Source organism: Crassostrea angulata, chromosome 5 (assembly GCF_025612915.1).
Source record: "Crassostrea angulata isolate pt1a10 chromosome 5, ASM2561291v2, whole genome shotgun sequence".
NCBI classification, from domain to species: domain Eukaryota; kingdom Metazoa; phylum Mollusca; class Bivalvia; order Ostreida; family Ostreidae; genus Magallana; species Magallana angulata.
This window is the reverse complement of record NC_069115.1, coordinates 10,135,872-10,150,276: the sequence shown is the minus strand read 5'-3', so window position 1 is coordinate 10,150,276 and position 14,405 is coordinate 10,135,872. Positions and strand designations below refer to the sequence as shown.

General features: G+C 32.5%; 1 protein-coding gene across 1 annotated transcript in view; it reads left to right on the top strand.

The window, feature by feature from the left end:
- Positions 1–13,335: 13,335 nt before the first annotated feature.
- Positions 13,336–14,405, top strand: part of LOC128183787 (multiple epidermal growth factor-like domains protein 10) — a 37,469-nt gene continuing 36,399 nt past the window's right edge. Inside the window, exons 1-3 of the mRNA XM_052852941.1 lie at positions 13,336–13,454; positions 13,556–13,614; positions 13,732–13,887. Coding sequence (XP_052708901.1) covers positions 13,336–13,454; positions 13,556–13,614; positions 13,732–13,887 — 334 coding nt within the window. The remainder of the gene's footprint in view (positions 13,455–13,555; positions 13,615–13,731; positions 13,888–14,405) is intronic.

Here is a 14,405-nt window from a genome sequence, read left to right as displayed (position 1 = left end):
GGGATAGGTAAAAGTCCTCTTCAACAGTTCACTGCCTCAGCCCCATTGCAAGTTGTCGCTATCGACATTCTAGGTCCGTTGCCTGTGACAGAAAAGAATAATGAATACATCATCGTAATCGGTGATTATTTTACAAAGTGGAAGGAGGCATATGCTGTCCCTAATCATACAGCTCAAACAGTTGCAGACAAGTTGGTTATAGAGGTATTTACAAAGTTGGGTTGCCCCGAACAAATACATACTGACCAGGGTCCAGAGTTTCAGTCAAATCTTTTCAAATTAGTTTGTGAAAAATTTGGAATTGAGAAAACTAGAACAAATCCGTACCGTCCACAATCAGACGGATTAGTTGAACGTTTTAACAGAACATTAATTCAAATGCTTTCAATCTTTGCTAAAGATAATCAAAAGAATTGGGATGATCATCTCCCATACCTATTAATGGCATACAGAGCCACAGAGCATAAAAGTACTCACTGTTCTCCTAATCTACTAATGCTGGGAAGAGAAATTAAATGTCCCATTGATCTCATGGTTGGAAACCCCCCAAACGACATTGAACATCAATGTCCGGTGCAGTATGTAGAATGGGTGAAATATGCTATGGGTAACGCTTTTCAATTCGCATATGACAACCTAGGTGTGGCAGCTCAAAGACAAAAAGACTATCATGACAAAACGTTGAATGTTAGAAAATATAAAATAGGGTCCAAAGTCTGGCGTTGGTATCCCCCAACAGCATCACAAAAGCTAGGCTTAGGTTGGACAGGTCCATTTGAAATAACTGCAAAAATAAATGATGTTACATACACACTTTCTAAAGAAGGGAGGCGGTCTTTTAATGCGCATGTAGATCACCTGAAACCTTACCTCGGTGCGACAGAACCGAATGAAAACAGAGAGCAGAATGCAGGCGATGCAGATGGTGCAGCTGTACCAATTGAGGTTGAACCGCAGGTTACAACCAGAACTGGACGTATCGTGAAACCACGAGACATCTTGGATTTGTAGTTAAACACAATTAACCAGTGTTCTTCTGTTTATACTAATATATGCAATGCATGCACTCATGCACTCTAGATATTTATATGTTGTAAATAAAGAGATTTTATCAATATTAAAAATAAGAATCAAATATAAATTTGATTGTTCTAATACATCAATATTTGATTATATATATTATTTTTAGCCATGGAGATTGAATTTGACTTCAATGAGTTCCAAAGTGAATTAAAGACTTTTGAGGAGGAGCAGCGTCCTTTATTCCCTCCCCTTGGGATGACCTGTCCAGTGGAGGAGTGTCCAAACAGGACTCACTTCAGGAGATTCGGCCAACTCGTAGACCACTGGATTGATATCCACAAGGAGAAGAGGAAGTTATCCAAATGCAAATCGTGTAAGAAATGCTTTAAAACCAAGGCGTCAGCAAGAAAACACATCAGCGCCACGCATCGTGATAATAATGTCGAAGGTCTATTGGTAGATATCAGGGTACAGAACCGTTCGTATATTACACCCGGAAACACACTCCTTCCGAGGAAAATGACCCAGACTGAGGAAAGGTTAAGACAGAGAGAGGAGGAAAAAGAAAAGAGGAAACGCTTACTAGAGGAGTGCGAGAGAAATCCACTGTTTGATGAAGAAAGGGTTACCAGAACAAATGCAACGGTTAACCGTGATGAAGTGATGGTATTCGACGAAAATGGAAACGCACAACGCATGAGGCTGTCCTTGAAGAAGAAATAGGAACAATTAGACAAGTGTTATTACGATGAATTGCTTATTGATTAACTTTTTATTATGAGTTTTACATTATGTTTTGTTTTGACAAATAAATATATTTTTGTCTTAAGGGGGGAGGAATGTGATAAAACTCATCCCATACCATATGTTTATTTTATTAAAAATCATAAATTGCATAAACAATTAACTAAGCTAGGGATAATTCAATATACGATACTTAAATAGTAACGTCAATTCTTGTGATAATCTATTTTACACTTACATTACGGTTCAAGTATACAGGTCAGCCATATTGGTCCTTATTTCAAAACGTATTTCACTAGGGTTTACCTGATAGGTTTATCACCTGTAATTTTATCCAATAAGGTGTATGGTAACATTTCATGGTTGGCTGATCGTTTCTTTTGTGTACTCACACTATATAAAGGCGTGTTTCGAGTAGTTCGGCGGACTGCTCGCCTTGCGTCCACTGCTTATAGCAGCCTACTTCCCGGGTAAGCTCATCTTCCCGTTCGAAGCACTTTATACCGACTTCGGTATACATTTTGATAAGGCACTGTTCAATAAAAACTAATTCCTTTCTCTCAGAAGTTTATCTTATTCAGACTAGGCGCCATAGTGTAATTAATATTTGAATTTCGAGCCCGATATAAATTATCATAAATACGTGTAGGAGTATTTTTTTTCACGTTTCTTATTTAAACTCTGAAGTGAAATTTGTAGTATTTTCATGGTAATTTTTGTCATTTTCATACCTATTTTTCATTGATTTGTTCAACTGGAGGTACCAGTTTATCATCTACATTCATCTGTTATAAAATAAATTTGTTATTAATTTAAAACTTTGATTTTTGTTGACTTCATTTATTTTTGCTGACTACTAATCAGCAATTAGGGATAATTGGTAGTCACCCCCGTACCCGACTGTCCCAGGAGCAGGATTTATCCCCCTCTTGGGGTAGCAGTCTTATTACACATGCAATATGTTTTTGGGATGTATAGAGATAACAACGAGTGCATGTATGTTCCTAGATATAAAGTTCTTTAAGAAAAAAAAAAGATGAAAGCACTTATATGAAAGCGAACACTAAAAAAACGCTTACAGAATGTTCCTGCTTTTAGATTTTTGAGAACCAGATTTGATTGGTAAAACTTCACCTGCATAAAAAAAAATGTAGCATTTGCTTGTTCAGCCTAAATGCATAATACATGTATACTTGTATTATCTAATCTAAGTAACTCTACAAATGTTTAATTTTTGATATATTTCATACGGAAACAAATTGATTACATGAAATACAGATATCATCAACGGAATAATAAAATCACGTACAAATATATTAAGGACATACTTTTAACCAATTAAGAAGAGATCTCAATGACAAATTTGCATTATATTTGCCTACAAATATAATTCGAGTTATACAACTTCACTTGGGTCATTTACTATATATAAGATTAGATCCAATCCAATATTACAATACAGATAAGAAACAAAATCCATACCATCTCCAACATCTATCATACTACAGACTCCGGGCTTCACACCTTTATCAAGTAGGATCTATTACTCACCTGGATTTATCTGAGGGAAACAGACCGCTGGAAAACCCCGGCTTTTAGGAGTATATTATTTATTTCTTTGTACTCTTAGTGAGTCAGTCCTGGAGCAGTATCTATGTACACAAGAACGTCACTATATTTGTACTCTTGAGACGATTATTTAACTTTAAATTTGTAAGAATGATACATTTCAACACATATATTTCTTCGAATTCATTGTTTGTGTGTTATTTATTTATTGGAATAAGACCAAACGAAAGAAAATTGCGTTGTTTTGTGTTGTAATGAGATATCACTTTGAATTTGAAAATAAGATATTGCATAAAACACTTCATCCATACTACAGTAGGTAAATGTGACCATTTATCTGTTGTATGACACCACATACACCAAAACATCAATTACATGTAAATGCAAACACTAAATAGTTATTGTTTTATTTTTATATATTTCTAAAAAATAGGAAAATGAAAACAAATAGCCCATATTTTTATTCTTAAAGTAAAAACAACTCTAAAAATGCATTGCATCTAAATAAGGAGATGGTTAAATTCGTTTTAACCCGCGGGATACATAATTATTTACTCTGATTGTGTTTTGTTTAGCAAGCTGACTCTAATCTGTAGTCAGTATATATTCATTATCTCCGATTTTTAATAAAGATGTAATGATCAGTGTACCTGATAGTTAATTATATGATAATTGGTTTATATCTGTTTGTGTACGTTACAAACTATAGACTATTAATGTACGCATATTTAAAACGTACGAAACTTAATAATAATACATACATGGTAGATTATATATATATCAGGATTATATTTGAGAAATGAGTGTATATTACTATGAATTCAGATTTGTACATTTTTTTACCCAAACTTTTGGGGGTGCAAAACACAGTTTTATATGTAACGTTTTAAGGACGTTTTCAGATGAGGGGAAAGCAAAACTGACCCCTATAAAAATAGATTGTAAAAACATGTTACATATATATCTATATATCAATAGAAAGATAAAATTGTGATTTTTTTTAAATATTTAAGAATGATACACATGTAACTTAATGCTAGAATTTATTTGGCACTCAAAACATGCGGAAAATAGACAAAAGGATGCCTCTAAATGCAGTACACCCATGCATTTTAGGCTCCCCCTAAAAGCAGAATGCAACCAAATCAGCAATTTTAATTTCTGTGCATTTTCAAGAACAAGTCCTTAGGCATCGTTTGATAGTATTTTCAGGGTACATTCGCCAGCTTTTTAAAGAGCTATGTCACCCGCTAAAAAAATCATGAAATTCTGCATGTGTTAAATCCGGATGTTTTTGGAGTTACTCCCTTAATTTTAGTCTCACAAAATTAATTTTTAAAATTTTTCTACATACTTTTTTCGTGTATTCGACAGATAATCCACTATATTATGCAATTGAGAATTTAAAAAATTAATGTTCATGTATACTGCATAAAAATAGCAGGAAAATCCCTACCCATCATGCTTTTCCCCAGAGAAAAACCCCCTCGATTTTATACAAAACTGTGTTTAGCTACCTTGATAATATTAATTGTCAGAGTCTTCAATGTTCAGGCGTCATCATCAGACGCGCAATATCATAACGACAGTTTTTGATAGGCTATTCTGTCCATACGAGTTTCATGCTTTTGCTTGTTTTCATGTTTCATTTAAAAGACGGTTTTTTTAATTCAGCTTAAAAAGATGAATATATAGACGATAAAGTAAAACCATTCGTATCATTCTTATGATTCAAAAGACTAAGACATTTCCATAGTCACTGTGGTAAACTTTACATCAGATCTTTTATTTCATTCTTCCCAAGTCTTCCCTAGTCAAGACTTCCTGATATTCTCTGCTCTACATTAACCATTGACCGAACAGAATAATTATATGCGGATTTACAATGGCACCATCAATTAAAAATACAAACTGTGGAACTTTCTGCCGAGCTAAAGAAGAAGAAGAAGAAGAAGAAGAAGAAGAAGAAGAAGAATGTATCTTTAGCAGAAAAACTACAACAATATATCTGCGTCATAAACAAGTTGTTTATAGTACATATAATTTGATAATGCAGCACAGTTAAGGTTGTCAAACCTTGAAAGTGATTACCGATTTATTAATGAGCAAAATTAAGTAATACTAATCTTTAAATTGAAAACAACATTGATATTACTTACAATTTTGATGTCTGTTAGATCGTACACAATGAAATATAAGCGTAATGTCGTTCTCGCTGTACTACAAAATATGACGTCATATGCTTCAAAATGACGCATAATGTTAAGTCATTGAAGGCTATCATGCAGTTGTTAGCAAAGAAAAATAAATGTCATAGATTAACGGAATATTATAAATGAATATTTTGTTTAACATTATTATTACTAGAATGCTACCTATATCGTTTTTTTTTCATTTTGTTATAAGCATGCATCGTATAAAGAGGCAACTTCGGTTTTGTATAAAATATAGTATATCTTAAAGCTGAGTACCTAAATAAATCACTTAATTCCAAGGGCATACACTTACCTGATCCTGACAAACTTTTACATGTGAATTTGAAAAATGCTATGTAACTTAAACACTTTTAAGATTCTTGTAAAATCTTAAAAATTAATTATTTTTTTCAATGAAATTAACCCTGTGACCTTCAAATTATTCAACATATGCTTTATAAATTACTGTTTGTACTAACAAATAATCTTATCTTAAACAGTTTGCAACATTTTTCAAAATCTACGATATAACATCAAGTTGTGAATTTTGACATGATTATGCCCTTGCATTATTTAATTTTTAAATGACTTCAAAACCACAAATACAGCTGCTTGTACGATGTGACTGCCAGAACATGTGACCCCAATGAACATAAAAATATTGAACTGTTAAATATATTTTTTAGAAATATATTACATTTGAGAGACTGTTATTGATTTTAAAAAGGATGTGCCAATGGTATGGTGGCATAGATCTGCCACCACTCGTCAGATAATTATGTTAACTTCTCATATGATAATATCGACTTGTCAGATATTGATGTCAGCTTGTCAGATCTTTATGATGACTTGACAGAAAATAACCTTAGCGACTAGAGACTCAATATTTTGTTGTCAAAGAGTGTTAGTGATACTAACTGCCATTTACTTGTCATCATAGTATCATATAAGTCGACACAAATATCTGACAAGTCTAAATAATCATCTAACAAGTCGACATAAAGATCTGACAAGTTAACATAATTTTTTGTCAAGTCGACATAAAGATCTGTAAAGTTAATATAATTATCTGTCAAGTCAACATAAAGATCTGACAGGTTAACATAATTATCTGACAGAAATATAATATGGCCACTAGTTAAAAGAAAATTATCATTTTAATTGTAAGTCGACTAGTCAGATAATGATGTTAATTTGTCAGACGTTATGTCGACTTGTCAAATAGTTATATTAACTTAAAATACGATTATGTTGACTTGTCAGATCCTTATGTCGACTTGTCAGAAAATATTATTTCTAATGGATGGTACAAATTGGACGTGGACAGGTTAAAGTGTTGAATTCTTAAACACGTGAATAAGTGACAAGTCGACTTAAAGAACTGACAAGTGAACATATTTATCTGACAAGTCGACATCAAGATCTGAAAAGTCGACATAACTATATTACAAGTGGTGGCAGATCTATGCCACCTTAGCAAATAGCTGAAATGAATATTATTAAACACACCACACGTATTATAGTTAACAGTTTATTCAAAAATTTGGTTTAAATCACAATACAATAGTTCAAAAGAAAATATTTACATTCCGCATATTTTAGCTTGTAAAGTGTGTTGAAAGCTACAGCAGTTCAAACACTGTAATGCACACAGGGTACTTAAAGGTTAAAATGACGAGTTTTATTATGACGTCACAAACGTTTAACGCTGTTAACTGCATCGTCACAGGCGATAATCAAAGTTCACGCTTGCGGCTGTTACTGTGGCTCTTCCATTAATATGAACTTACCCTTAGAATAAAATAGGAATCTGAAGGTATAAATCATATTTTCTGACAAGGTATGAAGTTAAAATAGTGTAAATATAAGCATTAAATCATGATTTTTTTAAGTATACAGTATCATAACTGCAGCGATGCTTGCATACACATTTTCATAACGCGCTAACGCGCGTTACTCAATTTGTATGCACACTCCGCTGCAGTTATGAGACTGTATACTTCAAAAAATTATGATTCAATGCTATATTGTAAATGTATGTTTTTTTCATATTTTTACATTCATGTACGTTTTTTTGTTATTTTTATAGTATTCCTTGATGACAACAGTGTTTGTAGCAATAAATTAGAAATGGAAAATAACTGTTTGATTGATAAACACTCGATTTTTTTATTGATTAGATTTTTCAATTTCTTGCAAGTAAATATATAATAAGTAAAGTGTTATGATTATTTCAAATACAGTTTTATCTTATTTGTTTATAGTGAAACTTGCGCTTTGTACAAAGAAAACTGTTGGAGTCATTACTAAGAGAGAATATTTCATTTATGCAAGATAAACGTTTTGAAAAAACATGTCTGTCTAACTTTTTAAAACGCTCGTTTTCAAAACAAGGAGATATATGATGCTATTGAATAAATGTTTAAAGGAACCTATCCCAGTGATTACGGAAATCTGAGTTGGATACTCTTCATCAACTTTATTAACATTCAACCTTTGCGCGATGCCATTTCCTCATTACACCTAATATTTCAATTGAATAAGGATAAGAATTTTTGATTGCTTTTTATTGGTTTAGTCATTTAAATAAATAATATGAATAAGGTATAAATTAACATACAGCGCACATAATTCTTGACATTAAAGTTCAATATATATGTTTTCTCCAACAGTAGCCATTAATATAGTTTTGACATTATGACCAAGATTTAAAAGTAAATTCATTGATTTATCAAATGTCGAAAAAAAAAAAATTGTATACACAACAATTTCAATGCATTTTCAATAATAAAACGGCAAGATATGCATACCCTGGTATAAACCTCCTCATGATAAAACTCTTTCGTTTGTTCAACTAAATGATAACTAAAAGGTGACTGAATGGCAAAGATCTGCCATTAAGTCACCATTCCATACTTTCATGTGATTGAATTGTAGAGTGTTATCCTATGAAATACAAAATAAACATTAAGAAACGTCACACCGCTCTTATTCAAAAATAATTCGCGAACAACCTTTTGAATCCAAAGATCATTGTTTACGTTGTAGTTGTTCTGCTTTTATATCTTGTTAAACTTAATCAACTTTTTGTAGTCTTTTACTACGTGTACATGTTCTTATAATACTAATTTTACAAAGCTGATCGATGTAATTGAATTCAAATAATTTTTTTTTTTAATTTATGCATGAAACATATGTTAACAATGATATCTTGTTTAATAATAACTAAAAAAATAACTACCTGTCAAAGCAATGTGCTTTGATTTATACTTTTATATATCAGTTATGAGCTACCTCTATTCCATAACAAATTATAGCGAACTACAAAAGCACTATTAGACGTACAAATTATAGTCTATAAACATCCAGTATTGATCAGACCCAACCTTACTGAAAGTAAACCCCAACTAAACCTTATGTTTACTTTTGTGTTTACTTGCGGTTTACTCAGGGTTTATTAGAGAGGACCCAGAGTAAACCCAGAGTGGACACAGAGAGTAAACACCATTTAGAAGTATACCCCAGAAAGCAGACGCTAGGTGTGCATTCGAAACATGCAAGTGACAAGAATAACAGGTAATATGATGGTAAAACATAGGGCGGGTCTTGTTCAAATTTCTGTGTTTAAAGTAGACCCCAAAAGCAAACTCCAAATAAACCCAGAGTATACCCCGAGTACATGCAAATGTTCAAAACACAGACCCAGAGTAAACTACAAGTAGACACACATTTTCAAAAAGCAAAACCTGAGTGAACCCCGAGTAGAAGCAAATTTTCAAAAAGCAGACCCAGAGTGAATCCCGAGTAGACGAAAATTTTCAAAACACGGACACAGAATAAACTCCAAGTTAATCCAAAAATGTAAATCTGGGGTTTAGTCGGGGCTTACCATAGTGATTGGTTTGTTCTGGTCGGTACTGACGTCTTACATGTCATTCCGGCAGGTTTACACATACTTTCTGATAATAGATTGTAACCTAATTTTTCGTTTAAAGGTAATTTTTTCTGCAATTTTAAAACAGATTATTAAGAAGTAATCTTTTTCACAATGATCAACAAAAAGCCTAATATGTTCCATAAATACTCTTTGTCTTTTAAAGCTTCTTTTTTGAATTATAACAATAAGAAAATAGTATGTGTGTTTGCATAGACATACCAGGAAATAAAACATCAGTGTAAACGGAACTACAATGTACAATGTACCTCTTTAAACACAGGGCGAAAAACCATCTTTAAGCAAGTCCTAAAAGGTGGCTTAAAGGTGACTTAAAGGAGCTTAAAGGCTATACAACCTTTAAGCCGCCTTTAAGTCACCTTTAAGCAAGTGCCTATAGGTCCTAAATGTCCAAACTTCTTTAAGCTACCTTTAAGCCACCTTTAAGCCACCTTTAAGCATCTTTAAGTGGCCTTTAAGTCAATATTGATCAAGCTGAACAATAAAAACATATATTAAATGCAAAAGCTCTTTTATAAGGATGGGAGGGGGTCATCCGAGTGATAATATAATTTCCAAGGAAGCGGGGGTTGTTCCAGGCGGTTTTAATCGTCGCTCCATTAAACACAGATCGCTATCATCAGCACCGCTCCGATGGACACAAATTGCCGTTATAAAATTCTTTATAATTTTTTGGGGGTTTAAAAATTATTGTAGGGATGGGCGCAGTCTCTGTATCTTAATATGTGCATAAAACTAATTAAAGTAGGTTTGTTTCCTATTATAAATTAATCGGTGAAAAAATCTCTCTCTCTCTCTCTCTCTCTCTCTCTCTCTCTCTCTCTCTCTCTCTCTCGCTCAGTTCATCCGGTTATTAAACAAAATAAAGATAATGAACCAAAAATGCATGATTTAATTTGATAATCGGTTTAAGGTTTGTATTTTTTTTCCAATTTTCATTATTTCTAACTCTAGATCTGCTAGATACGTGTTAAAGATGAAAAGACTCTCAACTGCCTTTGTTATATCGGGCAGGATATTACTGCTTTGTTTGTCTAGACATAGTTTTGTTCGTTTGTGTATATCTAATTAGGGTCTTCCGTTTTCAACGGAAGACCCTCTTGTTATTCTTTTGTTTCTTTCTATTATTATTATTATTCTTTTTATTTTTTTTTCTGACTCCTTTTCGGCTTTATAACTCAAAAAGTTTACAACTGATTTTGATGAAATTTTCAGAGGTTGTGTGCAACTATAATTCCTGTAAGTTTGTGAAGTTTCTTTGAAAACGTCACTTCCGTTTTTACGTTACGTCATTTTTAAAATTTTCAAAAAGTCATTTTGTCCGCGGTGTTTCTCAAAAACGCTTTAAGATAAAGGCTTGAAATTTTCAATGGTTATGATTTAATCGATTTACCTCTGTAATAAGGCTGGAAATGAAAATCTGTCACTTCCGGTCCAAACCGGAAGGGAATCAAATTTTTCGAAAAAATAAATTTTCTGATCAAATCAAAAATGAATATGTGTTTTATAGAGCTTATTAAGCTGAATCTAACACTGAAAGCCGTTTTAAAATCGGACGATTCATTACAGAGATATACGAGTTCAAAAAATGATTTTTCCGGAAATTTTGATTCCGCGTTTTTGGTTAAGAAATTAGTATCAAGTTCTTGGTTAAATTAACTTGTACCTAAAAATTAATTGTTGAGTCGTACTGTAACACATTCGGATTTTTTTTGTTAAGTCGTTCTTGAAATCGGAAAGGTTTTTGTAAAGTCGTACGTAAAATTATTCGGTTTTTGTTAAGTCGTACCAGGAATAATTCGATTTTTTCATATTTTTATTTAAGGTCCTCTTGTTATTGGTTTAAGAGCTCTGCTTCTTACAGGAACTTCCAGCTTTACTTCCGACATTAACGGAAGACCCACTCGTTGCTTTGCAACGAGCTTTGCTCTAGTTAGAGTCTACTGTTTGTCCAACTTAAGAAAACCCCTGGAACTAACACAGAATATACAAGATATACACAACAGTTGTGTCGTGTGCCCAGGTGCATGTTTGTGTATATCTAATTAAAGTCTATTGTTTGTCCAACTTAAGAAAACCCACAGAATATACAAGATATACACAACAGGTGTGTCGTGTGCCCAGGTGCACGTCAGGGTTTCTAAAGGCGTTGAATCTTAGTATGTACGAGTATACGATAAGTCTAGTGAATAAAAGTTAATTTAAATTTGTAATTCATTTTCAAGGTATTATTTCCTAGCTCTGGGTTTCAAAAATGTTACGTCTACAAATTAACGATACATGTATGTAAGAGTAAAATCTTGAGGCTAATTAATTAATGTACCGGTGATCATAAATAGGGGTTGATTATTTAATATATGTATAAGGGTAATTATGTCAAATATACCCGGCCTGGCACATCATACAATTGTATGTACAAGTCATTTGCAATTGCCACATGCAGTAAATACGTCACCGGTAATTGGTAATTTTGTTTGTTATAGAATTGATAGTTTAAAAATCATGTACATACAATTACATGTAAATATTTAAACATATTGGAACGGCGCCGCGATCATGAAAACCGGGAAATTGCGGGAAATTGAACAAATACCCTAATAGTATCAATGCATTTAATAAAAGAAATGATTTCATTTTCTTTCTTACATTTTTATAGCTATAAATTAGATGAACGTATATCTACTCGGTTTAAATTGTTTAACTAAGAAAGCCTACTATAGTGAACCTAACGGTTTCCATTTAGGTATAATATATTTTTGTTCACTGAAGACCAAGTTCCGTATTTCATTCTAAATACATGCATGCATGTTATTTATAAATTAGATATAATTGATTGATACAAACTGAATGGTTTGTCAAAATCTTTTCAAGTAAACACATTTAATACAGTGATTCAATATCCACTGATATATAGGATATAAAAACGCTCATATATAAGTAAGTTGTCGTGGCGCAGAGGAAGTGTGGTGATGCTAGTAAACTAAGGGTCCCAGGTTCAATTCTCGGTGGCCGGTTTTTTGTTTTTGGTTTTTTTTTCACTTTTCTTTCTAGAACAAAAACCGTTTTAATACCTTTTCTTTCATAAAGTTAATACATGTTGTTGAAAATTAAGCACAATATTGAATTATTTTTTTTAATGGCTTAAAGGTGGCTAAAAGGTAGCTTAAAGGTGGCTTAAAGAAGTTTGGACATTAAGGACCTATAAGTTGTCCTGAAAGGTGGCTTAAAGGTGGCTTAAAGATAGTCTTTAAGCTGCCTTTAAGCCATCTTTACGCTTTCTTTAAGCCACCTTTAAGCAACACATATAGCTTAAAGGTGGCTTAAAGATCGTCTTTAAGCTACCTTTAAACACCTTTAAGCTATCTTTAAGGAGGACTTAAAGATGGTTATTCATCCTGTGAAAAATTCAAGTTAGAATTATGAGGTCATATAAAGTGTATTTTTCCTGTTATTGTTTATGCATGTAATAAGCAGAGAACAACAATTGTAATGTAATTTTTGTTTAATTTTAGCAGACATAGCTACAATAAAATTCATAATATGTCTTTATTTTGTGATTTTTTATCGATTCATAACATTTGTTGATTGGCAAAAGATAAAGACACATCTCCGTTTCTTGAAACTATTACTATTTAACCAGATGCCGACGCAAACCCCTTTTATTGGATTTGACTAATTCATACAAAACTGAAAAGTAAAAAACATCCGTTTTGACGAATACTATTCTTTCTTTCAAATCGGCAACAAAGGAAGAGGGAAGTTTTACCTTCAGTACCACATTCATTACACTCCTGGTTTTCCAAACTGACTGTATTCATTAATACATTGCATTCGAGGAAAACGCAAACGATGTTGTTTTTTGTCAGTGATTTGTATTTCCAATCAAGATGCACATGTAGCTGGATGATATTATCATTTATTTTTTCCAAATTCAACATTGTCGTTGTATCGCAGTCAATATGCAATGAGTAAGCCAATAGCTTTTTATTATTTTTTTCTATAGATAATGGCGAGGTGCTTTTTTACACTTCTTTTTTATTTCTCTATTTCTCTTTCTCTTTGAGTTTAGCACTATCAATGGGTGTTGTATAGGTTACTTTAGGAATCCCAAGAACAACATATGCGAGAGTAAGTTATTTTATTTAAACTTTAAAATATATCAGAAATCATTTTTAAACGAATATATAAATTGCAGTTGTTATCAACAAGTTTGATTTATTTATTACTTTGTATTTAAAATTTAAGAATGTATGCCTGGATACATTGGACTCAATTGTTCCGACAAATGCCCTTTTCCGTTCTACGGAGATAAATGTCAGGAACGGTGTCATTGCAGCAATGATACATGTGATGTTTCTACAGGCTGTATATATCTCACAACACTCACAGCTGTCACAACGGGTAAGTGATTCCGAATTATTAGTTGAATGACTGTTACAGATGCGTAAAAATTATAGATAAGTATCTTTATTGCAATATTTTGTTTACAATGTTTTGACGTTTTAAAGATAGGAATATGTCCAACTTTAAAATAAGATAATTATTAATAACTAGCACAAAATTATATATCATAATCATAATATAAAAGTTTATTTTAGGGGCATGTTTAGGAACACATAAACCAATTACAAAACAACCAAGAACAAATAAAATGTTGCTTCTCTTTATACGAATTATTGGATATACCGTATATCATATATTTTCCGCGTGTATCCGATTTCCGCTTTCTTCGCGACGATTTTCGAATCGCGGATAGAGTTTTCGCTTTCCTTAGAGCGTAAACGGGTATGGTGAACTGCGTTCATCTGGTTTGTTTTTTCTTATACGATATCGCGGCCAGAATGCTACCCAAAATAAAGGTTAGAGAGAGAGAATAATCGTTAATGAGACGGCATTATATACTGTAATTAGGCTATTTT